This window comes from Punica granatum, chromosome 2 (assembly GCF_007655135.1).
Source record: "Punica granatum isolate Tunisia-2019 chromosome 2, ASM765513v2, whole genome shotgun sequence".
Classification (NCBI taxonomy): Eukaryota; Viridiplantae; Streptophyta; class Magnoliopsida; order Myrtales; family Lythraceae; genus Punica; species Punica granatum.
In genome coordinates this window covers 25,501,255-25,529,253 of record NC_045128.1, presented here as the reverse complement: position 1 = coordinate 25,529,253, position 27,999 = coordinate 25,501,255, and the positions used below count along the sequence as shown (strand labels likewise).

At 38.8% G+C, this 27,999-nt stretch overlaps 2 protein-coding genes across 4 annotated transcripts; both read right to left on the bottom strand.

The window, feature by feature from the left end:
• Window positions 1-3: 3 nt before the first annotated feature.
• LOC116195327 (electron transfer flavoprotein-ubiquinone oxidoreductase, mitochondrial) lies at window positions 4-21,701 on the bottom strand. Of its 3 annotated transcripts, XM_031524440.1 has the most exons (20): window positions 21,423-21,697; window positions 20,533-21,228; window positions 19,653-19,729; window positions 19,029-19,135; window positions 18,677-18,758; window positions 18,490-18,595; window positions 17,300-17,369; window positions 4,105-4,159; window positions 3,911-3,985; window positions 3,718-3,834; window positions 3,175-3,243; window positions 2,888-2,980; window positions 2,575-2,677; window positions 2,267-2,391; window positions 1,767-1,816; window positions 1,605-1,671; window positions 1,386-1,465; window positions 657-785; window positions 492-558; window positions 4-351 (listed from the first exon to the last, which is right to left on the bottom strand). In XM_031524440.1, exons 2-20 carry the CDS (start codon window positions 21,098-21,100, stop codon window positions 268-270), a joined length of 2,124 nt encoding a protein of 707 aa, XP_031380300.1. In that variant the 5' UTR covers window positions 21,101-21,228; window positions 21,423-21,697; the 3' UTR covers window positions 4-267. The 3 variants fall into 3 exon arrangements, with proteins under 3 accessions (XP_031380300.1, XP_031380301.1, XP_031380302.1); XM_031524441.1 differs by lacking the exon at window positions 17,300-17,369 and having other exon boundaries at window positions 4,105-4,151; window positions 21,423-21,696; XM_031524442.1 differs by lacking the exons at window positions 4-351; window positions 492-558; window positions 657-785; window positions 1,386-1,465; window positions 1,605-1,671 and having other exon boundaries at window positions 1,810-1,951; window positions 21,423-21,701.
• Window positions 21,702-23,128: 1,427 nt separating this feature from the next.
• On the bottom strand, window positions 23,129-26,906 carry LOC116196630 (heat shock 70 kDa protein, mitochondrial-like). The gene is made up of 6 exons (XM_031526466.1): window positions 26,605-26,906; window positions 25,658-25,728; window positions 25,509-25,587; window positions 24,842-25,408; window positions 24,148-24,768; window positions 23,129-24,006 (listed from the first exon to the last, which is right to left on the bottom strand). The coding sequence occupies exons 1-6, from the start codon at window positions 26,677-26,679 to the stop codon at window positions 23,386-23,388; spliced, it is 2,034 nt and encodes a 677-aa protein (XP_031382326.1). The 5' UTR covers window positions 26,680-26,906; the 3' UTR covers window positions 23,129-23,385.
• Between the last annotated feature and the right edge of the window lie 1,093 nt (window positions 26,907-27,999).

Genomic DNA, 27,999 nt, shown 5'->3' with positions numbered 1-27,999 from the left:
GAAAAGTTAGAACTTTAAACTGATTGATATACCATCATCATAGATGAGACCCTTGCAAGAGAGACATCGCAACTTTTGTACCGTGCAACATGTATCAGAGATACAAGCAATGCCAGTTTATTCATGTTTGCCTCGAAAATCAGCAGAAAGATGAACAATGTACAAAACTTATTTGGCAACTGAGATTCCTGAAAACTCACAGGCTTCTTTATGTACAACATACAGCAAAAGGAATATCACGAGAGATTCGCTATACGAACACGAATTCTACATAATTGAATACCCCGGCCCGCCGCCTCCTTCTGGCACTGTCCACTCAATGTTCTGTTTAGGATCTTTAATATCGCAAGCCTGAAATATTCATATCCAGCAAAGAACATCAAGTTGTTTGTCACATTGAATGTGCAGTTATGCGATATATGTTCTGAGTTGATAAACGCTACAATACTGTTTATGCATGTGTTTTTTGCACCTATCAAGTGCAATTTTACCTTGCAATGTAGGCAATTCTGAGCATTTATGTGCAGCTTGAGCTTTCCCTCTTCATCTGGAACATACCTAAATATTTGGATATAGATGAAAGTAGCACATCAAACAGGTCGAATATATAATTGATTCAAAAACTAATTTCATAGCAAGCCAAAATGGATATTTACTCGTATACACGAGCAGGGCAATATCGAGACTCTGGTCCAGCATACTCCGGAAGATTCACTCGTTCGGGCACTGTGGGGTCCCTTAGGCGCAGATGAGGCGGTTGGTCATGATCATGATTTGTGTTGCTCCTACAAATAAAACTGGGGTTAATGCTTTATTACAAATAGATAGAATAGTAAGACTGATGAGCTCTCCCATCCCTAAGCTAATCCTGGAGATTGCATAAATTGCAATCTGAGGACCGTTTCTTTTGAGTGTTCTGGTTAGTTATTTGAGGATAATCAAACTTTTCATGAATGTCAATCAAATGATACGGAGTTAAAAAAGTGTAAGAGATCAATACCAACTGATCTCAAAGTTCATAAACTTATTACTTAACACTAACCCTTTATGTTGGAAGAATATTTAAACCCTGAAATGTGGAAATTGACTACACAAAGTGGAACTTATATTTGAATAATTCAGACTCAAAATTCTAATACTCTACGCAATTCTAGAAGACAACTGCACATTAATCTATAATTTTAAGCATGTGAGGTCAAGGCTTGGAAATGTAGTTATTCCTCAAAACACCGGATAATTGATAACATCCACCAAGAACTTCCGCAATCTCTATCTATAGATGGAAAAGGAACCTATGGGTAGCTTTCTCCATCAAAGAACTACAATAAGCTTTTTTATTGAAACAATTGTTATAGCTTATGGGCAAAGTTCACTCTGCTGCTTACCTGTGTAAAGACGTTGGGACATCAAAGGATAGAGTGCCATCAGGTCTCGGGTATTCAATGGGAGGGTGTCGCTTTGCCACCTAGATATCGAAGTCACCGATATTAATCATCTATTAAAACACTTCTAAATTATTAACTGTGACTTAATGAACTTCTTCGCAATAGAGATGAAAATCCACTTCAAGTTGAGTTTGATGATGGAAGAATATATATACTCACATCTGTTGCTTCATGATCAGGTTTCCCATGCTTCAAGGTGAAAGGCAGCCTTCCTTTGAAGACATAGCTGTAAAAATTGATCACACCAACCACTCTTAGATAAAAAGAGTGAAATTCTCGAAGACAGTCAATTACAATAATATGCAGAAGAAGAGATCTTACTGTTCAAAAGCGCTCACACCCAAGCCAGGAAGAAGCCCATATTCAAATGCCTAGAGTCATCATTCAAATCCATCAGATGGAAGGAAATGAAGCAATGTGTTCTTCACTCTCTTATAAATTGTAGACTTATCCAATTTGAAGTACTTAATTTGCCAGTTGTGATCATTGCCCCACTTTTTTTATTCCTACATAATTGGCATAATTTCAATAATAATACATCGCATCAAAACTCTTTCAAGTAAAGAGCTGGGAGATCTCAACAAAGCAACTCTGATGAACCCCTCTCTCCCTGGGAGTAACTAACTGACACAAACTGTATTTTGTTTTTCTCACTGATCTATAGTTCCGAGCTCAGTGAAGTTCCTCCCAAATCCAAGATTACAAAGCAAAAGTAAGTAACTGACATAAACTGTATTTTGTTTTACTCACTGGTCCTCCCAAATCCAAGATTACAAAGCAAGAGTAAGTAACTGACATAAACTGTATTTTGTTTTACTCACTGGTCTATAGTTGCGAGCTAGGCGAAGTTCCTCCCAAATCCAAGATTTCCTTAGTGCATCCCAATACATGTCCATGCTCGATCCTTCTTGAAGTGCAGAAAATGCTGCTTCTGCTGCTAACATTCCTGATGAAAATGGTTGAAGAATCATACAAGTGATTCATTACAGTGAAGTATGCATTCCTCTCCTTTGGGATCCCCATCCTTGGGAGAGTGCCCAGAATTATCCATAAACGTTAAGTGAAATGATGAGTTGTACATGGCCAGAGGGGGGGGGGGGGGGGGGGGGGAAGATATGATGAGTTGTACCTGACTTCATAGCTGTGTGTGTTCCCTTGATTTTTGGCACATTCAAGAAACCAGCGGAACATCCGATAATTGCTCCACCAGGAAAGACCGGAAATGGAATAGACTGAAATTTAACTAGCATTATGAGCAAAGCCAAAATTTCCAGGGAAAAAAGAACAGAAAGGTATATCAATTAGCAGTGAGCAACCTAAGACGTAAATACAAAAACGATTATTCAATAGTTGACCACCTCAGATATCAGTCATTGCCAATGAAAACTAAGAAAAACCTCGACCCTTGCGGCTTGTCATCGAAAAATAGAGGACGTGCATACCTGAAAACCACCTTCATTTAGAGTACGAGCCCCATACTGGAGAACGCTTCCACCGTCTAATAAGCATTTGATAGCAGGGTGATGTTTCAGTTTCTAAAAGAAGAAAACCCAAAGGATGGTTCAGATTATCACTATATGAGGTAACTTAAAGCATCCCCTCATTAACAAACCAAAGGACACTATAAATCAGTATAACCTTCTTGTCTATACTCTCCATAAACGTTAAAAGACACTTCAAATTAAGTCATCTCTTGCAGTGATTAATAACTCAAGAGATGTAGTTTTACCTGAAACTCTTCATATGGGTTTAAGTACGGGTTCCCATAATTCAAAGCAACCACGAAACCAAGAGAAACCTGAAGGCAAAGCATCACAGCATGAAAACTCCCTAGAGGAAACAGTAATAATATCACAGGAAGAAAAGGATGACAAAAAAATCCATTTTGTTATGCATAAAATTGAAAATGAAAATCGATCCAATAATGCAAAGTATCAGACTTTCATAAGTGAAGCTAACAGATGAGAAGGCAGCAGAACATTGTCTCGATGCTAGAATATTAGAGCAAATGCTCAATCATTTTGCAGGATCCAATCTTTTCAATTCTTATCCTGCTTCCTTTACATGGTTTAGAGCAAAATGAACTACAGTAAAAAGTTTTTAACACGTTACAAGGTGACAGTTTATATGAATGAACAAGCTGAAGGATGAAGCTTGGAAGCTCAAACCATGGAGAAACACTGAAAAAATAGTAAAAGGAAAGCATTTGCTGCCTTAGTACATGGAATATTTGAGAGTAATTTAACGAGGAAGCATTTTGGAACTCTCTTGCCTGTCTGTCGTTCATGTGGTACAAAAAAGATCCTCCATATGTCTTGTTGTCTAAGGGCCATCCCAAAGTATGAATGACAGAACCAGGTTTATGCTTGTGCTCCTCGATTTCCCAAACCTGTTGACTTTAGTGATTAGAATAGCTGAGAAAATTCCTGACCCGTCGGAATATGCAATCAGTAGTAGCAACTAACCTCTTTAATCCCCAAAGCATATGTCTGATGCTGCCCATGCCCCTTCTCCCTCAAGTTAAATTTTCGCAACAGTTTCTGCTTGAGAGGGGGAAAAACAAAGAGAAAAAAGAATAGATTTGAATAAAGCCCAATATGAAAATCGATAGCTAGATTTTCTAGTATTCCCAATAAGAGATTCTTATTCCTCTGCTGACCTCTGATAGTGATCCCCGACAGCCCTCAGCTAGCAAAGTTATCCGACCTGTGATCCTATTGTTTCAGTATGAACTCAACAATATAAGTTGCAAACACGCTACCTAAATATTTACCTGCATAAAGAAACTACAGATTGCATGTTATGGTTCAGATCAAAAGATTTGTCGTAGAACAAAATGCTGAGAGCTGAAGAAAACTGTTATAAGTGGATTAGCCTTCTATCTATTACTATATATGTACTCGTATTCTACCCGTACATACTATGCCTTTAAATATCTGGCTAACTTACAAATAAAGTTTTTTTATTGTCATATTCAGGAATATTAGAAAGATATTTCTGCTACTATAAAAATGTGGTCTCTTACTCCTCAACATCCTTGTTTTTTGCTATGCGTAATGGCAGAGGAAGACTAAATATAAACAAAATAAAACATAAAGTTGGTTAAGAGTAGCACCAATCAAATTAATGATGTAAAACAATATTAGAAGTTGTTAAATATATACAAGTTAATAGATTAGGATTTGGTGAGACATGCCACTAGCTGACCGGATTGTACAAAGGAAACAAGAAGTTGAGATGCTTGTTGAACTACCTGGTTCTAAAGGAAACGAGCAAACTGAGTATATTCATCAGGAGGACTGTCCAATGGGTGTCCCCTTTTATAATGCAAGGCTACCATCAGTATCGACCGATACTGATATGCACACATATTTGGCCTAACTCCAAGAATTATTTACTGAGTTCGATCGAGTCATGCCCTACACTATTGACTTGAAGGAACAACAGAAGCAACGTGACAAGATGAAGACGATTATCTGCCTACAAAGTCTTGGGGCTGAGTATGAACCTGTTCGAAATCAAATTCTTAGTGGAAAGCCAATTCCTCAACTAACTGATGTGATTACTTGCTTGATCTGAGTGACTGATATTTCCCAAATCCCAAATGCAATTGAGGAGAAGGCGGCACTTGTTACCAAGTAGAACTCATCTAGTGCAGTTTCTAGCTCAGCTGATATTATTTATGCTCACAAAGGAAATCGTAGATTCAAAGGTGGAAAGTATCGAGAGAATTCCTCAACTTGCACTTACTGTGGAATATGTGGTCACAGTCGTGATAAGTGCTATTCGCTGCACGGGTTTCCTTCTAAGGTTGCTAATGCACAAATGCAAGTGTCAATCGATACTGATGATAGCCCTACATCATACAAGGTGACGCCCACTGAACAATCCTCTTCTATGGTTATTTCAACCGAGGAATATACTCAGTTTGCTCGTCTCCTTCAGAACCAGGCAGTTCAGCAAGCACCTCAACCTGTTATTTCCTTCGCACAGTTCGATCAACTAGTGGCATGTCTCACCAAATCCTCTCTATTAGGCCCCTAGGTTCTCGACTCAGGTGCATATGATCATATGTCTGGTAACTCTAATTTGTTAACCCACTTCCATAATTCTAATTCTTTGCCCTCTGTTACTTTAACTAATGGCTCTATCGCCTCAATGAGTAGCAATGGAACGGCTCAACCTACTGCTTCCATTCCCGTATCCTCTGTTCTATATCTTCCTAAGTTTCCCTATAACTTAATATCTATTAGCAAACTGAACATATTCCTCGGCTGGAATAACCACAGAAGAAGACTGTCCAGTGGATGTCCCCTTGTATGATGCAAGGTTTCAGTATCGACAGACACTTGCATCTGTGCAGCATTAGCAACCTTTGGAGGAAACCCGTACAGTGAATAGCACTTATCACAACTGTGACCACGTCTTCCACAGTAAATGAAAGTTGGGGAATTCCCCCGGCCCTTTTCACTTTTGAATTTACAACTTCCCTTGTGAGCATAAGCAATACCATTTGAACTAGAAGCAGCACTAAATGAGTTTGACTCGATGACAAGTGCCGCCTTCTCCTCAATTGCACTTGGAATTTGAAAAATATTCACTCGAATCAAACGAGCAATCACATCAACCATTGAAGGAATCGACTCTCCACTAAGAATTTGATTTTGAACAGGTTCATACTTAGCTCCGAGACTTTATAGGCAGATAATCGTCTTCATCTTGTCACGTTGCTCCTGTTGTTCCTTCAAGTCAATAGTGTAGGGCATGACCTCATCGAACTCAATAAATAATCCTTGGAGTTGGACTAAATGTGTGCATATTAGTGTCTAAAAGCTTCAAATGAAATAAATTGGAAAGGACATCATAGACCCTAGTAATATTACGAATATACACCTCGTTGACACACGTCCACACTGATTTGCATGTCCCATAAGGGCAAAAGACAGATATTGGGGATGGGTCAATGGATTGCCAAATAATAGTGTACAGATATGCATCAGTTTAAATCCAAGTTGCCTTCTTCGACTCTTCAACTTCTGAAACTTCCTTAGTGAGATGCTCCATGCGCCATTAACCCAAGAATCATAACTCAATAGAAGCTCTCCAATCAGTGAAGGTTTTTCCATTCAACTTAACGGTGAAGATTACTAGGCTCCCATAGATTGGGGAGTCACCCACAGTACCACAGGAAGTTGACATACCTTACCAAAGAAAACCTAAAAGGTAAGAAGACACTGAGAAGCAAGCAGCAACTTAGATAACAATTCAGTCTCTGCTCCAGTAGAAATGATCAAGACTCGACACTGGGAAGCAAGTAGCAATTAACCAAACTAGCTGGAGCTTCCCCGACCAACTCCAACAACAGTAACAGGACGAAACTAAAGGCAAGAAGAGCGAAACTAGTAGAGACGACCAAACAAAACCAATATGAGGCGATTAGGGCTCCAACTTCGACTGAAGATTAAGAACGGAAGAGCTAAAGACAAGGAAAGGTTACGACTAGGGCTCCAGCTCCATAATCGGAAGCTCCAACTAGGTTAGCGACTCCAGCTCCATGATTGGAAGCTCCAGCTAGGTTAGCGATTTTCCCCCAACCCTAGCTCTGATACCATGAAAAACATAGAGATTGGAAGAAAGAATTGTGTGTTGGATCAACCACACACCTCTATTATATACTTTACTGAGTTACTTACACAAAGAATACAAAATAAAAACTATTTACAGTTAAGTCCCTACTCTATTAACTTCTATATATTTAACAGAAGTAAAAAAAATCTCTTAGGATAGGGAAATGATGTAAGGAGTAGACCATGATCTCAACAAATTAATCAAGATGGACGAAAAATTTTCATGGAAACACAGAAAAGGAAAAAAAGAACATGAAGCAAAGAGATGGACCCGATCATTATTTTGGCATTGTGGAATTTCTTTCATTAGGAAGGTAATCGGAGAAATTCTTGCTTTTCCTTTCGTATGAAAATTATTATATTATATGATACATTCATTTTTCAATTTTAAATTAACAAAACAAAACAAGTAATTGCAGAGTTTCGTTTTTTTTTTATTCATTTAACATCGACTTAAATGAATAAGAAAAGAAAAAAACCTTGCAACTTATTTTTGTCTTATTAGGCAATTTTAAATTAATAGATAAGGAAGCCCAAGCCATCACTCTCTCCCTTGATGTCACTAGAGAGGATATACGTGCTGCGACGGTTTCCATGATGAAGAACAGAGCACCATGGCTTTTTAGCTGAGTTCTTCAAGAACACATGGAACATCACAGGTTTCTAAGTGATAAGAGGCTATTTTGGAATTTCTCCATTGGAAGATTACAAAAGCAGATAAATTCTGCTACCATTACTCTTGCCCCAAAGAAGCTAAATGCAGAATGCATGAACAATTTTAGCTGTATCTCTTGTTGCAATACAAACTACAAATGCACAACCAAGATTCTTGCTAATGTGGTAAAGGATGTTCTCCCCAGAATCAAGGTGCATTTGTAAAAGGAAGAAGGATCTCTGGTATCACTTCGTTCGCTCATAAACTTCTAAGAAACTATAATGCAAAAGGGATAGGCCCATGTTGTGCTATCAAAATTGATTTAATTAAGGTTTGATTCACTTGATTGGAAATTCCAACAGTACATTATGAAGGTTAATGGATTCCCTGCAAATATTGTGAAGTGGATAATAACTCCTTGGTTTTTTGTGGCAGTTACCAGTTAATGGCTCTCTTGCAGGGTATTTTAAAGGAGTGAAGGGTGTCAGGCAGGCTAATCCTCTTTCACTAGTTATGGAAGTTTTCTCTCACCTTTTAAACTCAACTTAAATTGGGCTTCTATTCCAGGTGCAAAGGTGTCAAGCTAACCTGCTTGTGTTTTGCTAATGACTTGATGGTTTACACTTAAGGAAATCTCAGTTCTATTCAAGCTGTATCAAAGGTCTTGCAGATTTATGACCTACCAGGCTTGAAGCTGAATACAGCCAAAACTAAATTTTTTTTGCGTTGAACTAAATGAAGCACAAGTACAAGATATGTTGAACTATACTGGTTTTAAACTTGTTCTCCTCATTAGATATATGGAATTGCCTCCAATTTCAAGCGAATCATCAACATTAGACTGCATTGCTTTAAATGAATGGATCACAATAGAATTAAGAGGTAGACTTCTCAATATCTTTCATATGCAGGGAGACTACACCTTATCGACTCAGTAAACTTCAGCATGGTAACTTTTGGTCCTCCTTATTTTTCCCAATAAGACCATCAAGTTGGTGCAGCAACGATGTCAGTGCTTACCGGAAGGGTAATGACATTACATCCAAAGGGGCGAAAGTTAAGTAGGAAAATATATGCTTGCCAAAAAAAGGGAAAGAGGTTTATATGTCCAAGAATTAGAGCAATGGAACAAGGCCAGTACGTTGAAAGACCTGTGGGAATTACTGATAAGCGCTGGTTCCTTACAGGTAGCCTGGATCAAAACATCTTCTCTTTAGGCTGAAGGAGAGTGTCAAGGCACTCTCCTAAGCTGTCCAAGTGTAACAAACACAGAGGAGGTAATGTTTTCAATAAAAAATGCTATAAAATAAATGTACTTTTTTCTCGATGAAAAAATAAAGAGAGAAGAAATCTACCTTTTATTTATAAGCAAAATTGCAGGTCAAAAGGCTGAAAATGTCAAAAAGCTGCAAAGAAGTGTGTTTTAAAGAGTAAAAATCACGACAAAATGAAAAACAAGAGGAAAAGGGAAAGGCAGGGTTTACGGTCAAGAGAAAATCAACAGGGAAGGGAGAGCGAGCCAAGATCAGAGCTTCTCAATTAGGATCCAGCCGATTTGGACGGGAGGGAAAAGAGACAGACAAACAAAAACTTCTCAATCTGATCAATCGGTAAGGAGATGAGCTTCGTAGTTCCGGCATCGGCCTCTCGAAGCTCTGGCTCGACTGTCTTCCTCGAAGCTAAGCCCCGCTCCCTCACTTTCTCTTGGTATCAGTTTGTTTTAGTTTCTCAACGAGAGATAGAGTGGCAATGTCGGACTTCAAGTTCGGGTGCTTTTCTACAAATTTATGATTGGTGAATCTATGGTACGTATTCTGGGAGATTGCATCACAAAAAGTAATATCTTTTAAGCCCATTTAATAAATAGAGGAAAGGAGAGCAATAGCTGATGAAATTAATTCTACAGGTTTGTTTTTAGGATCCTGGAAAATGACGGGAACTTTTGGGACAGATTCTGAGTAAATAACTTTGTAGGAAAGGGGAAGATTACTTGCTGGTGGATATGCCTTTTATATGTTCCTTACTCAATTTGAATTGAATTATTATCCTCTATCTCCATACCATTATCAAATGACTTACTTTCATTTGCAGGGTTTTTCGTTTGGGCTTTGGTTGAATTGATCAATTGGATCAGTTTTAGAGGCAACAAGCATAAAGTAACGAACTCGGTCAACACTCTAACTTCTACTTCATTGTGCCTTATATAGCGTAAATAACTCCCCACATATATTAATAACCGATGTAATTGATATTACTACTAAAGGTTGAGAAGGATATTAAATCTTCATATGTGGATATACATGTCTTTCACGGAGAGAGTTTACACCATGGCAAAAGAGAAATGACTCTGGCTTCCCAAAATCACAAGGTATTGAAACCTAATACATGTACAAACATTAAATTAATTTCTACTTGGCTGTTAAGATCGTAAGTTCTACCTACTTTGAATATTTATGGGCCGAGACGTGTTTTTTATTTTCGAATAGTTATGGGCTGTGTTAAATATATAGAAGTTAATAGTTTAGGGACTTAAATGTAAATAGCTTTTAGTTTATATTCTTTGTGTAATTAGCCGTAGAATATATAAATAGAGTTGTCTAGTGGTAGACACGATTCTTTTTCCCCAATTTCTATCTTGCACATGGTATCAGAGCTAGGATTGGGGAAGATCGTTAACTGAACTGAAGCTAGAACTCTCCTGATCATGGAGCTAGAGCTTCCGTTCTTCTAGAGCCTTGGTCGCAGCCTCTCTCTATCTTAGTCGGAGCTGGAATTCCAGTCGTCTCCACTGGTTCCACTCCTTAGTTGTCTCTACGCACGCACATTATCTGCGTGCGTTCTCTCTACTCTCATCGACGTCCTGACTTCTCGTTCAATGAGTTTACTATGCTCTGTTGCTCTCTTCGTCTCCCTATTGTGTTGTTGCGTCCGTGCTCCTCTACTACTATGTCTGTGTCTGTGCTGTGTTGTGCCTGGCTTTCTGCTGTGCTGCTGCGTCTTTGTTATGATGTTGTGTTTGTGCTCCTCTCCAACTATGTCTATGTCTATGATGTGCCTACCTCCTTCTTTGTTGTATTTGCATCTGTGCTCCTCTACAACTCTATTGGAGCTCTAGTTGTCTCAGTTGCTGTTGGCTTCTCAGTGTTCTTGTATCTCGAGTCTTCTTTGGAAAGTTATGTCAACCTCCCATGGTAATGTGAATGTCTCCCCAATCTATGAGAGCCCCGTAATTTTCACCGTTAAGTTGAATAGGAAAAATTTTGCTGATTGGAGAGCATCTGTTGAGTTGTGATTTTTGGGTCAAGGGCACATGGAGCATCTCACCAAAATAGCTTCAGAAATTGAAGAATCGAAGAAGGCAAGGTGGGTTCAAACTGATGCATATCTATGCACTCTCCTATGGCAGTCCATTGACCAATCCCTAATATATATGTTTCACCCTTATCGAACATGCAAAACAGTGTTGACACGTGTCAAAGAGGTGTATATACCCATGACATTACTAAGGTCTATGATGTCTTTTCCAACTTATTCCAATTGAAGCTTTTAGACAATGATATGCGCACACACATTTGGCCTAACTCCGAAGATTATTTACTTAGTTCAACGAGATTATACCTTATACCATTGACTTGAAGGACCAATAGGAACAACGTGACAAGATAAATGCAATTATCTGCTTGCAAAGTCTCGAGGCTGAGTATGAATATGTTCGACATCAAATACTTAGTGGAGAGTCAATCCCTCCACTTGCTGATGTGATTACTCGTCTGATTCGAGTGACTGATATTTCCCAAACTCCAAATGCACTTGAGGAGAACGTGGCACTTGTCACCGAGACCAAGTCATCTATTGCAGCTTCTAATTCAATCGATGTTGCTCATACCCAAAAGGAAAATCGTGGATCCAAAGGTGGAAAGGGTCGAGGGAATCCCCCAATTTGCACTTACTGTAAAAGACGTGATCACAATCGTGATAAGTGCTATTCTCTCCATGGGTTTCCTCTTAAGTTTGCTAATGTTGCACGGACGCAAGTATCGATTGATACTAATGGTAGCCCTGCACCATACGAGGAGACACCAACTGGACAGTCTTCGTCTGTGGTTATTTCGACTGAAGAATATGCTCAGTTTGCTTCTCCTTCAGAACCAGGCAGTTCAGCAAGCATCTCAACCTATTGCTTCTTTCGCACAATCCAATCAACCAGTTGCATGTCTCACCAAATCCTCTCTATTAGGCCCCTAGTTTCTAGACTCAAGTGCATCTGATCATGTCTGGTAACTCTAATTTGTTATCCCATTTCCATAACTCTAGTTCTTTGCCTTCTGTTACTTTAGCTAATGGCTCTGTCGCCTCGGTGAGTAGCCTTGGCACGGCTCAACCTACTTTCATTTCCTTATCCTCCGTTCTTCATCTTCCTAAGTTTCCCTATAGCTTAATATTTATTAGCAAACTAACCAAAGATCTCAATTGTATTGTAACATTTACCTCAAACTCTGTGGTAATTCAAGATTCGAGGACAAGAAGAACGATTGGAACAAGGCGTGAGTTCCAAGGTCTCTACGACTAATTGTTCCAGCAACATCTCAGGTACCTATTGCCTGCACAGCTGCTGCATCTCCAGAGCAAATTCATAATCGCCTTGGTCATCCTTCTTTAGCTAATCTGAAGCAAATGGTTTCGAGTTTGTCCAAAGTCAATCAATTAGAGTGTCAATCATGTCAACTTGGAAAGCATACTAGGGCCCAATTTCCAAGTAGAGCCAGTAAACGTGCTAGTGCTCCTTTTGCTTTAGTCCATTTAGACATTTAGGGTCCTTATCTAGTTTCTTCAAATCAAGGTTATCGTTATTTTGTAACCTTCATTAACGATTATTCCGAGATGACATGGGTATATCTATCGAAGAATTGTTTTGACCTATATTCCACATTTGTGTCCTTTTGTGCTGAAATCCAAACACAATTCGGTATTTCAGTTCAAACCCTTCGCAGTGATAATGCCTGAGAATATTTCTCAGCATCCTTTCAATCATGTCTTCTTGAGGCATGGTACATCAATCTTCTTGTGCCTATACTCCACAATAAAATGGAGTTGCCGAGCGAAAGAATAGTCATCTTGTTGAGACTTTATGCACTCTCTTAATACATATGAACGTACCCGTCAAGTTCTGGGGTGATGCACTTTTCACTACATGTTATTTGGTCAATAGAATGCCCTCTAGTGTCCTCCATAGTCAAATCCCTTTTTTAGTCTTGTTTCCTCGTGATGTAATTTATTCATTGCCCCTACGTATTTTTGGGTGCCTTTGTTTTGTCCATCAATTGCTCCCAAGTTCATCAAAATTGTCTCCTCGCTCATTGAAGTGTGTTTTCTTAGGATATCCTTGTGGGTATAAAGGATATAAATGTTACTCTTCAAAACACCGTCGATACATTATGATTGTGGATGTCACCTTCTTTGAGTCCACTCTTTTTTTCTCAACGTCTCCCAATCAGTTAGAATTACTTTGTGAATCACTACCTCTCCTTTCTCTGTATATAATTGTCCCGTCTAGTATTCCATCCACACTCTTCCGTCTGACACACCTGCGATGCCATCTACTTCCTAACCAACCGAATCACATGAGTTGATCACTTATCAACGCAGGAAAAAGGTACCTCATATTGAATCACAGCCAGTAGAGAGAGTACAGGTGACCTCTCCTGAGAGATCAGAAGACTCTACCCCCGTTCCAATCGCACCTCCAACCTCAGATCCACCATTGATGTCTTCCCCAGAACTAGATTTGCCTATTGCCCAAAAAAAAGGTACCTGTTCCACTGCCAATCCTTATCCTCTATATAACTTTCTCAATTGTAGTCATCTGTCTCCTTCCTATACTGCTTTTCTTTCTTTGGATTTTGTCTCTATTCCTAAATCTGATAGGGAGGCATTATCACATTCTAGTTTACAAGAAGTAACGAAAGATGAGATGTCTGCTTTGCATGCCAATGGCACTTGGGAACTTGTATCTTTGTCACCAAATTCTAGTTGTCGATGGGTGTATACAGTGAAGATGTCCCCCAACTGGTCGTATTGATCGATTAAAGGCTCGTCTAGTTGCCAAAGGCTATACACAAAACCTTGGACTAGACTATGGTGATACCTTTCCTCCTATAGCCAAGGTGGCTTATGTGTGTCCATTGTTGTCATTGGCAGCCATTAACCATTGGTCGCTCCATCAGTTGGACATCAAGAATGTTTTTCTACATAAAGACTTAGAAGAGGAAGTTTATATGGAGCAACCACCTGGGTTTGTTGCTCAGGGGGAGTACTTTGGCAAGGTATGTAAACTCTGCAAATCTTTGTATAGGCTGAAACAGTCTCCTCGAGCACGGTTCGATTGCTTCAGTTCGACTGTTCTTAAGTTTGGTCTAGTGAGAAGTCAATTTGATCATTCGGTGTTCTTCAGACACTATGAAGGAAGACATATTCTCCTAGTTGTATATGTTGATGATATCGTCATTACAGGGGATGATGCAGTTGGCATCTTTCAACTGAAGGCTTATTTGCACTCACAGTTTCAAACCAAAGACTTGGGAGCCTTGAAATATTTTCTTGGGATTGAGGTTGCTCAATCTAAGCGTGATATTTACATATCACAAAGGAAGTATGTGTTAGACATCTTAGAGGAAACGGAATTGCTCGAGTGTAAGCCAGTTGATACACTGATGGAGCCTAATGTCAAGTTGGCACCAAGAGACGGAGAACCCTTTTTAGATGTTAGGCGATATCGCAGATTGGTCGGTAAGCTAAACTATCTCACAATTACTAGATGAGACATTTCTTTCACGGTGAGTGTTGTCAATCAATTCCTATACTCACCAACTGAAACTCACTGGAATGCTGTAATTCAAATTATGAAGTACCTTAAGGGTGCTCCTGGTAGAGGATTGTTATATCAAGATCGAGGTCATAATGAAGTAGTTGGATATATTGATGCAGATTGAGCCGGTTCAAAATCAGATAGAAGATCCACAAGAAGTTACTATGTGTTGTTTGGAGGAAATGTAATTTCTTGGAAGAGGAAGAAGCAAAATGTTGTTGCTCGATCAAGTTCCGAAGCTAAATATAAGGCGATGGCCCTAACCACTTATGAGTTGTTATGGGTGAAGCAATTGCTTGAAGAGTTAGGAGTAGAACAACCTTGTCCTATGAAGTTATTTTGTGATAATCAGGCTGCACTACACATTGCGTCGAACCCGATTTTTTATGAGAGAACGAAACCTATCGAGGTCGACTGTCACTTTGTTAGAGAAAAGTTGCAGTCTCAAAGATATTGTAACGGCCGTTATTAGCTCAAATGATCAATTGGCAAATATTTTTACTAAAGCTAAGGGTCCTCGAGTATATTATATTTGTAACAAGTTGGGCATACACAAATGAAGTTAATAGTTTAGGGACTTAAATGTAAATAGCCTTTAGTTTATATTCTTTGTGTAATTAACCGTAGAATATATAAAGAGTTGTGTGTCTGGTGGTAGACACGATTCTTTTTCCCCAATTTCTATCTTGCACAGGCTGAATTGTGTTTCTAGCTTCGTTCATCAAGAAAATTAATTCATTCACACTGTTAACTTGGATTTAGTTTAGAGTATTAAATCTCGAAATTTAAGTAACATGATTTGCAAGTTAAGGCATTCGTATGAAAGAACTTATTAGTATTCGTTTTGTAGGGATCGTGAAAGAGCTCCTTGATTTTGGTCTTTTGGATTGTACGTATTAGATTTGTTGTCCCATTCTTTAGATCTTAGTTATGGTTAAATTATTGTCGAGTCTTTCCATTTTTATTGATTAGGCGTAGAAAATGGAATCTTCCCTTGAGAATAGTTGTATCATTTACCTCTTTTCCTAATATTCGTCAAAACAAAGAAATCAAAGGAAAGCAAAATTCTCTTATCATTTCAGAATCTCAATAAGTTGATAATAGACACTCTATCTACTTTAAATTGCAATCTTTCCTTCTTTTATTCCTTCTTAAATGGACTTATTTTTTACTTGGTAATAATTTAATTGATTGCGAATCCCTTTTGAAAAATACATTGTCAGTCTTGAAAATTCGATATGGTTATGAATTTTCTGATTGCTAAATTTCCTAATTTGCTATCAATTAAATTCATCTATTAGAAAACATCAAAGAAGTCAGATATGTTTTACTAATATCACCAACTCTTACTTTCTTTGTACTTATGATATTTAAGTTTTTTTTTTACTTCTTTATTTCCCATTATCTTGCTTCTCACTATCCCTCACTGACAGTCTTTCTCCGTCCAATTTGACCATCACCTATCATATCTCTTTTTTTTCTACCAAATCAGAACCTCAACCTTTTCAATCTTTCATTACTTTCCATGGATTCGGGGGATTTGGTTGTACTTCACCCCATACCTCCATCATTCTACCAGTGTGTCTACTTTCTACTTTAGTGTTCATTAATACAAAAATTGGTCATTTGTTTTTATTCTAAATAGAGTATGAGTTAGCTCCTGCTCTTACTGCTATCGAATGAAGTAGCACTAATTGCATATTTACCTCTTCTTCGTTATTGGTAGGTTTGTCAACAAAGAGAAGTAATAGTGAGCCACAAAGCAAACATTAGCTTGGAAAGAGAAATTGACGAAAATGGACTATTGCCAGTACTTTTGTGTTTTACATGTCCATGTTTTGGCGGTTTCAACCTTTTGATTGCAAAGGAAGATTGCGAATCTTTTTTTGTTTTAGTTGTCCTTTTCGTGGTTGCATTTATATAGTCTAAGATACAAGAATTTGTTGATTTATTGTCAGATGCTGCTGATTTTTTATATGTTGTTCTACGAAAACGTAAGAAACAAGTAGCATGTAATTAGACTTAATGATTTAAAATGTAACATGTTTTTTTCATCTTTGACGTTGGATGATAATGTATATCTGATAATATTATATAGCACACTAATCCATCAATGTACTTAATATAGCATTGATTATATTAGTGCAGCTGCAGCAATGCTCAGCATGTCTACACTAAATATGTGTTAAAAGGAAGAAATATCCGGGTCCATCAAGCCCCAAAGCAATAGTTCACAGGGATGAAGGAAGCTTTTAAAGTCAAGGCACATAGCAAAGCCAATGATCAACTGTAGAGTAGGGGATGGAAGGAATATCTCATTCTGGCATGATAAGTGCTGTGACAAGGACCCTATAATTGATCTGTGTAAGGGATTTCAATGATTCAAATCCATTTTTCCCAACCAAATGATCAGCTGCGTACTTCATGAAGGACAGAGGATCTGGTGCAGAAGTGGAGACCCCCAGGTAGAGGACATCCAAAAAAACAGTACCTCTTACTGGTTTTTTCTTTTTTTTTTATGAATAGAGTACCCCTTGCATCAAAAGTATGGAGGCATATCAGACCTCCAAGAGGGTGGAATGGCACAAGTTAATATGGTTCCTAGGACATGTTCCCAAAGTTTCTTCATTTGCTGGTTAAGTATTCTCAACAGATTATCTACAAAGGATAGGTTGCAGCAATGGGTTGTTTGGATCATGGAACTTACTCTGACTTCTGCAATGTGGAAGAGGAATCAGGCATCATCACTTCTTCTCTTGTCACCTTATCAAGAAAGTCTGGAGCAGAATTCAAGATATGTGATGCTAAATAGGCCTACTAGAGACTGGAAAAGTGAACACAACTTGCACAACAGTGGCAAGGGAAAACCCTTGAAGTAGTCATCAGAGAGCTGGCTTGGACTTGCTATTTGTATATAGTTTGGAAACAAAGAAACACTAGAGTTTTTCAAGGGGGAAATAGTTACTTATTAGCTTAGTTCGACAAGTTGTAGGGCTTATGCGATTTAGAGTTGCATATGTACCGAATTTTGCTTTGACGGTGACAGATTGCCTTGATTTTACATCTTGGTTGAGTGAATTGATGTACTCTGTTCCTAGAACTCTTCTACATATTTGCTTTATGGTAATAGCACCAGCACTTATTTAAATAGAAAAAAGGACTGAAATATATAATATAACAAATTAAATAATTAAAATAAAAGGAAACCATGAACACTTGCAAGAGTATGAAAATGAGTCATACTATCCCCAAGAACTCCCTAGTTCCTCAACAACATATAATATAATATATATATATATATATATATGCCTATCGGCATTCATGTAAAGTATGGAAGAAGTACAGCAGACACATGCCATTCTCAAATGTACCAAGCCACATAATGACTAATCATATAGTTTTCATGTTTTCCATGTTTTAGGTGTAAAATTCCTTATCTCAGGGAAGAAAAGCTAGTAAGCTTCTCCCTCTTGTTTTAAGGTACAAAAGTATGCATTTATATGTATACAAACAAATCAGAACCTATAGGACCAATTTTATGATTATGATTTGGACAATCTTAAAGTGTGTTTCATATAGATAATGAATGATGTTGTGCATTTGCATACAACCTTAGCTTTTTGGGTAAAATCTCGATAATATCCATCACAATATGGTTTTTAGTATAGAATGTGATAAAGACCCATATCTAGCTTCAATTGTGCAGAATTTAAGTCCAACTGACACATGAAAGGACTTTCAAAGTGGACTTGATGTATATCATAACAGAGCTTTCTACTACCTTGAATTCTGCAATAAATGTAACCCAATAAAATAAGCATGAGTGTGTACAGAGCATTCCAAGAGTTAACGGTTCTCCCCTGCCAGTTGCATGCAAGAAAGAGAGTGAGGAACTACCTTTCAAAGCTACACCCTGTTGAAAAGTCTCCTTCTTTGTACCGTCTTTCGAGATGCCCATGTCATTGGTCTTGATGCCCACGACCGTGTCATCATCATAAAGTACCTACAAGCTATATAAGAATTATTCTAATTTATCTAAAGAATAGCTAATCAAACATCAACTTTCTGAGAGAAACAGCAATACCTCACTGGCCGCAAACCCAGGATAAATTTCTACGCCCAGTTCTTCAGCTTTCTTTCCCAACCACCTCACTAGCTGACTCAAACTGTGTTGAAAGCACAAATAAACAAAGCTCAGACAACTAACTTTTGAGAGAGAAGGGCTGAAATAGAGACTAAATGAAGAAGCCCTACAAAACAAATGATAGTCCATAAGCCCTAAAACAGAGTGACTCAAAAGTTCCTCTCACGAAAACAACTTCTTCGGTCAATGAATAACCATGAAATGCAATTAATTTTCAAGAATTCATCCGACTCAGCAACAGCAAGAAATTGAGAACTGCAATAGAAGTTCTGATACGGATAGTGATTAATACCTGATAACGTAGTTTCCCTTGTTATCGAAAGGGCATGGAAGTGAAAATGCACGATCCTTAGTCAGAAACCAGAACTTGTCTGATGAAACGGGGACATTGATTGGAGCCTGCAATTAATTTAGGCAAAAGCAATGAAAGAAATTAGTTGTGCTCATCTACTGCTCTTTAAGGCCAAGATGTCATATGTTTGGGCTGTGTTCAATGAATTAGAGGGGCATCCAAACAATTGTGGAACATCCACCTAGCAAAATATGCCTTTTTGTTGGACAACCAAGGAGATGAATCAATCCTGTCTGAGGCAATCTTGGATCCGTTCATCTAATTTTTTCCAGCCAAAAAGTTAGATAAATCGAACCAAGATTGACTCATACAACACCAATTAGCACTGCAGGTCATTTTTTATGAACTATTAATATGACTTACTACAGGATGCAATTCTGCTTTTAAATCATTTATTAAGAGTGAAAAACACCAGCAACACGTTAGGAGTAGCAAATATCAAGAACTAGGCAAAAGCCATTGTTTGTCCAATCATGAAAATTAAGGTATTGCTACCAAATATTGCAAAATACGTATACCGAAAAAATCAAACAAAATAAAAACAGGCAAGGAAACTGACTAAACCTCCTCATTTTTCCACTGTGGGATAAGCTCATCCAGTGCCCGAGGTTCAAAAACATTCCCGGAGAGGATGTGAGCACCTGTAATGACAAAATGCAAGAGGTAAATGACAAGATTTTAGAAATCCAAGAAAACAATCAAAAAGAGAAAAATAGTTCCAAGTTCTTTTAAAGATAAACGGAGACAGAGATCAAAAAGTTGGCAATTTATTGGATGTCACTGCCCTCTGAGCACATTCCTCAACTTTCCTCAAACAGGTCCTCAGATTTCACACAACCCCCATGAAGAATTCTTATGCCAGCAAATCATCAGAACAATCTACATAAAGCGATAACACGAAAAAGAAAAAGATACAATCTCGAGATAAACACAAGTTCTGAACTTGCTAACACTAAATTTGCGACCAACTCAAACGTTGTTTGGCATTGCAAATACAAGGTGATGTACACAAATACATCAAATTCAAAGCCCATTTTAGCTGGAACATAACCCATTTGGTTTTGCAATCAAGTTTTTAAAATTTTAACCCTAACTTTAACTCTACTCACTACACAACAAAAATCAACAACACAATCATTACTTTCCCATTTTTCTTCAATTTTCATAACCATTCAATCCAATTTTTGATACTAAAAACTCTCAACTATCCGTTACTTTTTCTCATAATTCAACAACACAATCATTACAACCCAATTAAAATCAAAATTCAACTCTACTTAACTCTAAAACCAAACACACAATCACTCTCCCAGCAACTACCAGCTAGCCCAAAGCAAATATTACTACAACGATTGTTTGGTTATATGGTTCTGCCAAATCCACCCATTGGAAAACGTAGCATGAAAACGATCAAAAGAAAGGAGAACAGAGAAAGAAGACTTGCCCACTTCAGCTCCTTTCTCAACAACACAGACAGACAAATCAGAGTCCTTTCCACGGCACATCTGCTTCAACCTTATCGCCGCTGACAGTCCGGCAGGTCCAGCCCCTACAATGACCACATCGTACTGTATCGACTCCCCCTCCCCACTGCTGCTGAAACTCCTGGATTTTCCCAGAAACCCTCTTGAGAAGTTGCTGCAGTTCCTCGAATTTCTGATGCCCAGCCCATACCCAGGTGAAACTCCACTGCAGTAATCACGTTTGAGTCCTAACTGAGAATCGGATCTTGAGTGAAAAACAGTCCCCGGCCGCAAAAGCACATTCAACCCAGATACCGCAGAGGATGGTACAGAGTGGAAACACCTCAAATTTCCAGACCACAACTTTCCTTGCCCAACTAAAACTTCCACCGAGCTCTGCACACCGCCATCACATCCTGCAGCCGATTTCCGAATACCATTCTGAACAGCAGACCTTAGTTCTGAGAAATAGGAAGAAGGCATCTTCGCCCCTCGAATAGAGCAGCTCCTTCGAAGTCCTCTACTACAATGTACAAAAGATGTTACCATAACTGACGATACATCTATCTCCAAGCAAATCAACACTTGTCTCTATCCTCACTCCAAGCCTTCAGTATATCACCAAGCACCAATAAACACCAATAACCTGCGACGACTTCAAAGGCTCGAACATTGACCTATGCATCCCAAAGACCGGAACAGACAGAAAACCAATCTAACATCAAAACATGGAGAAGCATCATAGCCCTTTACTGCATCAACCCTACGGAAAACTTTACAGCGGATGATTGCCAAGGTAAAGCGCAACCTGGAAACCCGAAATAAACTACCCAAACAAGAGCTACTCCCCCCTGAAGGATCAGAATCGTACCCCCAGTCAGTCAATCTTCTATCCGGAATCACAAAGCCGAGCTGGAACCAGTCAATCGATGATCGAACTGCGCAGCCCCAAGTAGACGGAGAAGCTCGAGAAGCTTCAGTAGACGAGAAGCGAAGCTGGGTAGGTGATGTGTGGTAGCTATCTCTAACCTTGCAAAAGGAAGGCGAAGCCTGAGAGTCGCTCTGAATGGCAAACGGAACTCAATCGCGAAAATTCGTTGGTGAGGAGATGCGGAAGAAAGATAGAGAGAGAACAGAGCACAAACCCTAGAAGAGAGAGTGACCGCTGAAGCTGAACCGACTTTATTTTACTATTTTGACCCTGATTACAAATCAGCCGTGATTCCGTTGTTCAGGTCGGATAAGGGTATTTTAGTCATTCGAAAGCTGGGTTTGGCGGGAGAAACATTTTACGTGCCGAACTCTGCATTTTCCCATTTTCGTCAATTTTGGGAGGAAAAGTAAGCCGATGCATGCTCCTATTCTCGCGCTGTCTTTGAAATATTCAGTGGAGAATGAAATCATGAAGTGATTGTTACTGGAGTGTCATTCCTTGTAATATCTTGAGTTTTTATTGGCGTGGATCCCCGTATCCCATAATCCTGACTTATTTCTTTACTTCTTTTTTTTAGCATTATTGTGTTATCTTTCTTTGCACTTTCATTAAACAGCGTCATATAACTAATAAATTTATGAGATCAAATAATTAATCCCATAAAATACAAATTTAAATGTATATATTAATTAAAATTGAGCCACGGAAATGAGAGGAGGCCATGTGCCCCTCATTTCTTAAATTTACTCCCAAACTTTGGATATTTTTCGTTCTTGTCTATTCCATTGATTTTTGCTTACATCCTCCAAAAGGATTTCTATATTAGCATCTCTTAGCTATCTATACAATTAACTAAAATAGGTTACTAACTCTTGATTAAAAATAAGGTCACTGATTGTAAAAATAGAGCGGAGTATCATCTCGAGACTCATACATATTTTTTTCTCAAAACAATACCACACACGATTCTTGTTTATATACAATTAGTAGAGTAATAACAATGAGTGGGTGCTATTGAAGTGTCAAAATACTTCTTCGTTCTGATGTCTCGATTTCTAATTGATCCCTCAATTTTCTTATGCGTTTTCTTTTTTGTTTTAGCAAAAATTATTAGCATATATATTAACACAAATATATGTTCTTTGTTTGTATAAAAGTTATTCATTATATCTTAAAAATTATTATATTATTTTATTTATTTTATTTAGAGCAACATTTTATTTGCTATAATACTTAACTTCTGAAATTTAGTTTTTTTCAACAATATTGGGAAAGTTTATTACGTCAGCTAGTCTTTTTTAATATATATATATATATATATATATATATATATATGATTCTAATACCAAATGTTAGAGAAAATTTTAAATGATCATATTTCAAATGACGTGGTGATGAAAAATTAATAAAAAAATTTTAATAAAGAATAATTATGACAATTATTCTAGTGATTAGTATTAAGTCCTCAGTTTCATACAATTTGATTGGTACTTCCTCACGTCACGTGACAAGACGTTTATCATCAAATAACTTCTCCAAATGTTGATATGCACCGAACACTTACTAGGATATTAAACAGCATAAGGATTTTAAATCCCATTTCACCCTACCCCAAACTTGACGGTCAAACATAAACAAAGAGATTGAGAACTGTCACATGTTAAACGACTTTTATCACCTCAAAAACCTTGTCGGAAACCCGAGTTTACCGGGCAACAAAAATTACAGGCAAAAGAACTATCTCCAATAACTCTTACATCCAATCATCATTCCCGACTGCTTAAACAGTCTTCGCGCCCTAAACTAGAGAGACAAGAAAGAGAAGCCCCTCCCAAGGACAATGTACGTACCCCAATAATGAATTTGTGAACTAATTTAAACCTCTTCAACTGTGAGCTTTTCATTTCTTCGCTTCCTCGTATTCTGCTTCTGGAGCTTGTTCGTCGCCCGACTGGGACCCTCCCGAGGACCCACTAGAACCCTTTGACATGTGCTCTCCAATCTTTGAAACGGCCTTATTTGCAGCGTCGATCTTGGCCTTGATATCATCGATGTTCTCGCCTGCCATTGCATTCCTGAGGTCTGCCACAGCAGATTCAATCTCCGAGGCAACCTCCGACGGAATCTTCTCCCTGTACTCACCCAAGCTCTTCTCGATGCTATAGATCGTAGTATCTGCATTGTTCTTGATATCGATTAAAGCCTTCCTCTCTTGATCTTTCTGGGCATGCAGTTCAGCCTCCTTCACCATCTTCTCAATCTCATCGTCCGATAATCCTCCAGAGGATCGGATTGTGATCTGCTGCTCCTTATTAGTGGCCTTGTCCTTTGCAGACACAGTCACGATACCATTAGCATCGATGTCAAATGTAACTTCGATCTGTGGCATCCCTCTCGGAGCTGGAGGAATACCCATGAGCTCAAATTCACCCAAAAGCTTGTTGTCTGCTGCCATTTCACGTTCTCCCTGAAGAACTTTGATGCCCACCTGAGTTTGACTATCAGCTGCGGTGGAGAACACCTGAAACACATAGAGCAACAAAGAAAAACTTGGTCAACCCACACTTCAGGATAGTAAAAAAAAAGCCCCGGTGCTGAAGACTAATCTACAAATCATTTTTCATCCAACAGTTCAAAGAAATTCGGGAGAGGAAGAGCAAACCTGTGACTTCTTTGTTGGGATGGTGGTGTTTCTGCTAATTAATCTAGTGAAGATTCCTCCAAGAGTTTCAATACCGAGAGACAAAGGAGTCACATCCAAGAGAAGCAACTCCTTAACATCTCCTCGGAGGATGCCTCCCTGAATAGCAGCACCCATTGCAACGGCCTCGTCAGGATTAACACCTTTGCTCGGGCTCTTCCCAAAGATATCTGCAACTATTTCCTGCACCTTGGGAACACGTGTCATCCCTCCAACCAGTAAAACTTCAGTAACATCCTTGGTCAAAATTCCAGCATCCTTGAGACAGTTTTTGCAGGGGTTTTTGGTCCTTTCGATCAAATGGTCAACTAGAGTCTCGAACTTAGATCTAGTAAGAGTGATGTTCAAGTGTTTTGCACCAGAAGCATCGGCAGTTATGAAAGGAAGATTGATATCAGTCTGAGAAGTAGATGAGAGCTCTATCTTAGCCTTCTCCGCTGCTTCACGAAGCCTCTGTAGTGCGAGCCTATCCTTCGATAGATCAATTCCTTCGGTCCTCTTGAACTCACTCACCAGAAATTCTAGCAGTGCATTATCAAAGTCCTCTCCTCCTAGAAATGTGTCTCCATTTGTTGCTTTCACCTGTGAAGAAGGAGAGCTAAGTAAACCTGCCAATTGTTTCAGACCAACTAATAGACTAAAAAATTATGTTTACCTCGAAAACTCCATTTGATATCTCCAGAATGGAAACATCAAATGTTCCACCTCCAAGATCAAATACTGCAATAAGCCCTTCTTTATTGTTCATCCCATATGAGAGGGCAGCAGCAGTGGGCTCATTGATGATTCTCTGGACATCTAGACCAGCAATTCGTCCAGCATCTTTTGTTGCTTGCCTCTGTGCATCGTTGAAATAAGCCGGAACAGTGATAACAGCTTTAGATATTGTTTTCCCAAGATATGATTCTGCAGTTTCCTTCATTTTAGTGAGAACAAATGCTCCAATTTGGCTGGGGGAGTACTGCTGCCCATTGGCCTCAACCCAAGCATCACCATTTGGCGCTCTAACAATTTTATAAGGAACCATTTTCATTTCCTTCTGCGTCTGAGGATCATCAAAACGTCTCCCTATAAGACGTTTGGTGGCAAAAAATGTATTTGTCGGGTTGGTTACAGCCTGACGTTTTGCCGGTGTTCCCACCATTAGTTCCCCTTTTTGGTTAAAAGCAACCACTGACGGAGTCGTACGCGCCCCCTCACTGTTCTCGATCACTTTAGGATTCTGAAGTAAATCAAATGACAACAGGTCAATCCAAGATCCGGTTAAACATAATTGGCCAACTGAAATGCAAAAGTTCAAAACTTAAAGCCATCTATCCTACCTTTCCCTCCATAACAGCGACACAAGAGTTAGTGGTTCCCAAATCAACGCCAATAACTTCATTTCCAGCTGGTTTTGAGCTGTAACGGACACGAAATCAGAAAACAGTAATGTTGAATAGTTATAGGCAGCAAGAAGTTTATTAAGTACCTGAATGGTCTTGCCAAGCTTGCCCATTTGTTGGCAAGGGATGAAGCTGATGGATTGGCATTGCCAGTTAACTGCAGGACATAATAAGCCAAACTTTTTATGGCAGAAATTGCATTGGTTAGGGTCACATCTTCAATAAAGTCGAAATAAGAAACCAAAATGATCTAACTCATTTTTCTAAAATCAACAAGCTATAAAGCAAGACGAGGAAAGACCAAAGAATATATATATGACGGCTTAGGATTTTATAATATTGGTCCAGAAAATCCAGAAGCTTTTAAGAATCGAGCACAATTAGAACCTCGCAAATGGAACCATATCGTGCTTTCCGAAATAGAGTTGAGGAAAATAACCGATTTGGAGCAGAAAGCTGACTGCTCCAGAGCTAAAACTCAAGGGCCTCTAGAAAAGCTGAGAACCACATTGAAATTTGATCCATATACACGAAACGCAAGGACATCATTATCGCCTCAGATTCAACATTCCAATTTAAGTAAAGCAGAATCATTCTTGGCGTGGATCAATTGCCGTTCTGATAAAACCCGACTAATCAACAGACTTTCGTTAGCTTCAAAGCCATAGCTTCCTTTCCCTATCCAATTTCAGCTTCTTCCAGCTATCTTAGCTTCTCGTAGCGTCAAATACTCATACGCAGCCATCTCAACAAACACAAAAAAACTGTACTTTTAGAGTGCGTTTGGTATGTGGGTCTATCCACATTCCCAGGAATTTGAATTATTTTATTACCGCATGGTAATCCAAATTTCCACATTTCACATTCCCACAGGAGCGGTAACGTAAATTCTCGCCGGAGGTGGGAAAGTGGATTCCCACTTTGGTGAGAACGTACTTTACCAGTAATCACTTCACCGGTAAACTACCAAACACACTCTAAGAGACAGAGAGAGAGAGAGGGGGGGGGGGGGGGAGAGAGAGGGGAAGCATACGGATTTGTAAGCAAACAAGGAGGAGCCATGAAGCTCTCTGCGCCTCAGAGATCGCAGAAGCAGTGAAGTCGCCATTCCTCAGCGGATCGAAGCTCAGGAGGGAGGCCGCAGGGTTTAAGGTTAGGGCTTTAGCAAATCGACCGACTGAAAAACACGGAGGGCGGCACAGGCGGCCGGGGTTTATATATCATGCAGATTAACCAAAGTGCCCCTGGGTATCTGACGGTCATGCAGTCAAAGGCCGTAATAAGGCCTGAGGGAGGAGGCTAATATGGGCAAATCAGTGGGGGCTATTCTCTGGAAATAAGCTGAGGAGGAAGAGGATTTGATTTCGACCTCGCCGTTAATGTTAGGTCTCACTTCTCAGCCAATTGCCATTTCCATTTTTATAAGGAAAGACCCGTTTGGCCATTTCTTTAAAATTTTTGGAATTTTTATCCAAAATGGCTCATAATTTACCCGTTTTGTCAAATCTATCATATGTTTTTTTATCAGATATATCTTATGGTTTACTTTTTGCATCAAATCTATCTTGGTGTTATCTTTTTTGTCGACATCTAACGGCCGTGCTGACATGACACGTGGAGAGATAGTGGGCTCCACTTGCCACGTGGGCGCCACGTCAGCACGGCGGTTAGATGTCGACCGAAAAGATAACGGCGGGATATATTTGAAGGAAAATGTACACCATGGGATATAGCTGACAAAAAAAAACATATGATAGATTTGACAAAACGCGTAAATCATGGGCCATTTTATGTAAAAACCCCAAAAATTTTCTATGTTTTCCTTTCAGACCCTTAAGTTCTCTTGTTTCTTAATAAGGCCCTGTTTCTTCGCCAATATTAACAATTTCTCGTTATAATAATCGTTCATTTTCTAGTGTTTGGGATATTTTGATGAAAATCAACATTCGGTTCGGATGAAGTTCAAACAGGAAGTTGACCGAGTGGCGGTGACTAGAAGCAACGACCCACAATAATGGCAGCACTAGCTCCTCATTATCATAACATATTTTTAATTGCATGCACAGTTGGAATATGCACAATTTCAAAAGAAATACGAAGATTTAACTCGTAAATCATTTTTTCTTAAGATCGTAGTCACTTTTTTATGTTGAATGAATGAATTTTGTTGATTTTGGAGTTGCTCTTGGAAATTACAGAGAGCTAGGAAAATAAATTTTCTTAAGTTCCATATCCTCCAAATAAAATGAAATAATGCACCGGCACATCTCCATTTTTGTTCAAGTTTGCGAGAAAAATAATTATATAAGAGTAGCATATGACATTTGGCGGGAGCCACCAATATTCCTATAGTTTGAATTTAGAATTGGAATTATTATTCCCGTGAACACCACAGTTTGATTGCTGAATACGGAGGGATGGCAGCGGT

What these genes read in the sequence shown, in the direction of transcription:
- LOC116195327 (XM_031524440.1), bottom strand. Translation starts at nt 21,100, where the DNA reads ATGGTAACATCTTTTGTACATTGTAGTAGAGGACTTCGAAGGAGCTGC. An exon ending in AAGGGAAACTACGTTATCAG is followed by an intron (nt 18,759 to 19,028) that starts GTATTAATCACT and finishes CTTTCAACACAG; the next exon opens with TTTGAGTCAGCTAGTGAGGT. An exon ending in TCCACATTGCAGAAGTCAGA is followed by an intron (nt 4,160 to 17,299) that starts GTAAGTTCCATG and finishes CTGAAACAATAG; the next exon opens with GATCACAGGTCGGATAACTT.
- LOC116196630 (XM_031526466.1), bottom strand. Translation starts at nt 26,679, where the DNA reads ATGGCGACTTCACTGCTTCTGCGATCTCTGAGGCGCAGAGAGCTTCAT. An exon ending in CCTTGTTTGCTTACAAATCC is followed by an intron (nt 25,729 to 26,604) that starts GTATGCTTCCCC and finishes TATGTCCTGCAG; the next exon opens with TTAACTGGCAATGCCAATCC. An exon ending in TATCAAATGGAGTTTTCGAG is followed by an intron (nt 24,769 to 24,841) that starts GTAAACATAATT and finishes CCTTCTTCACAG; the next exon opens with GTGAAAGCAACAAATGGAGA.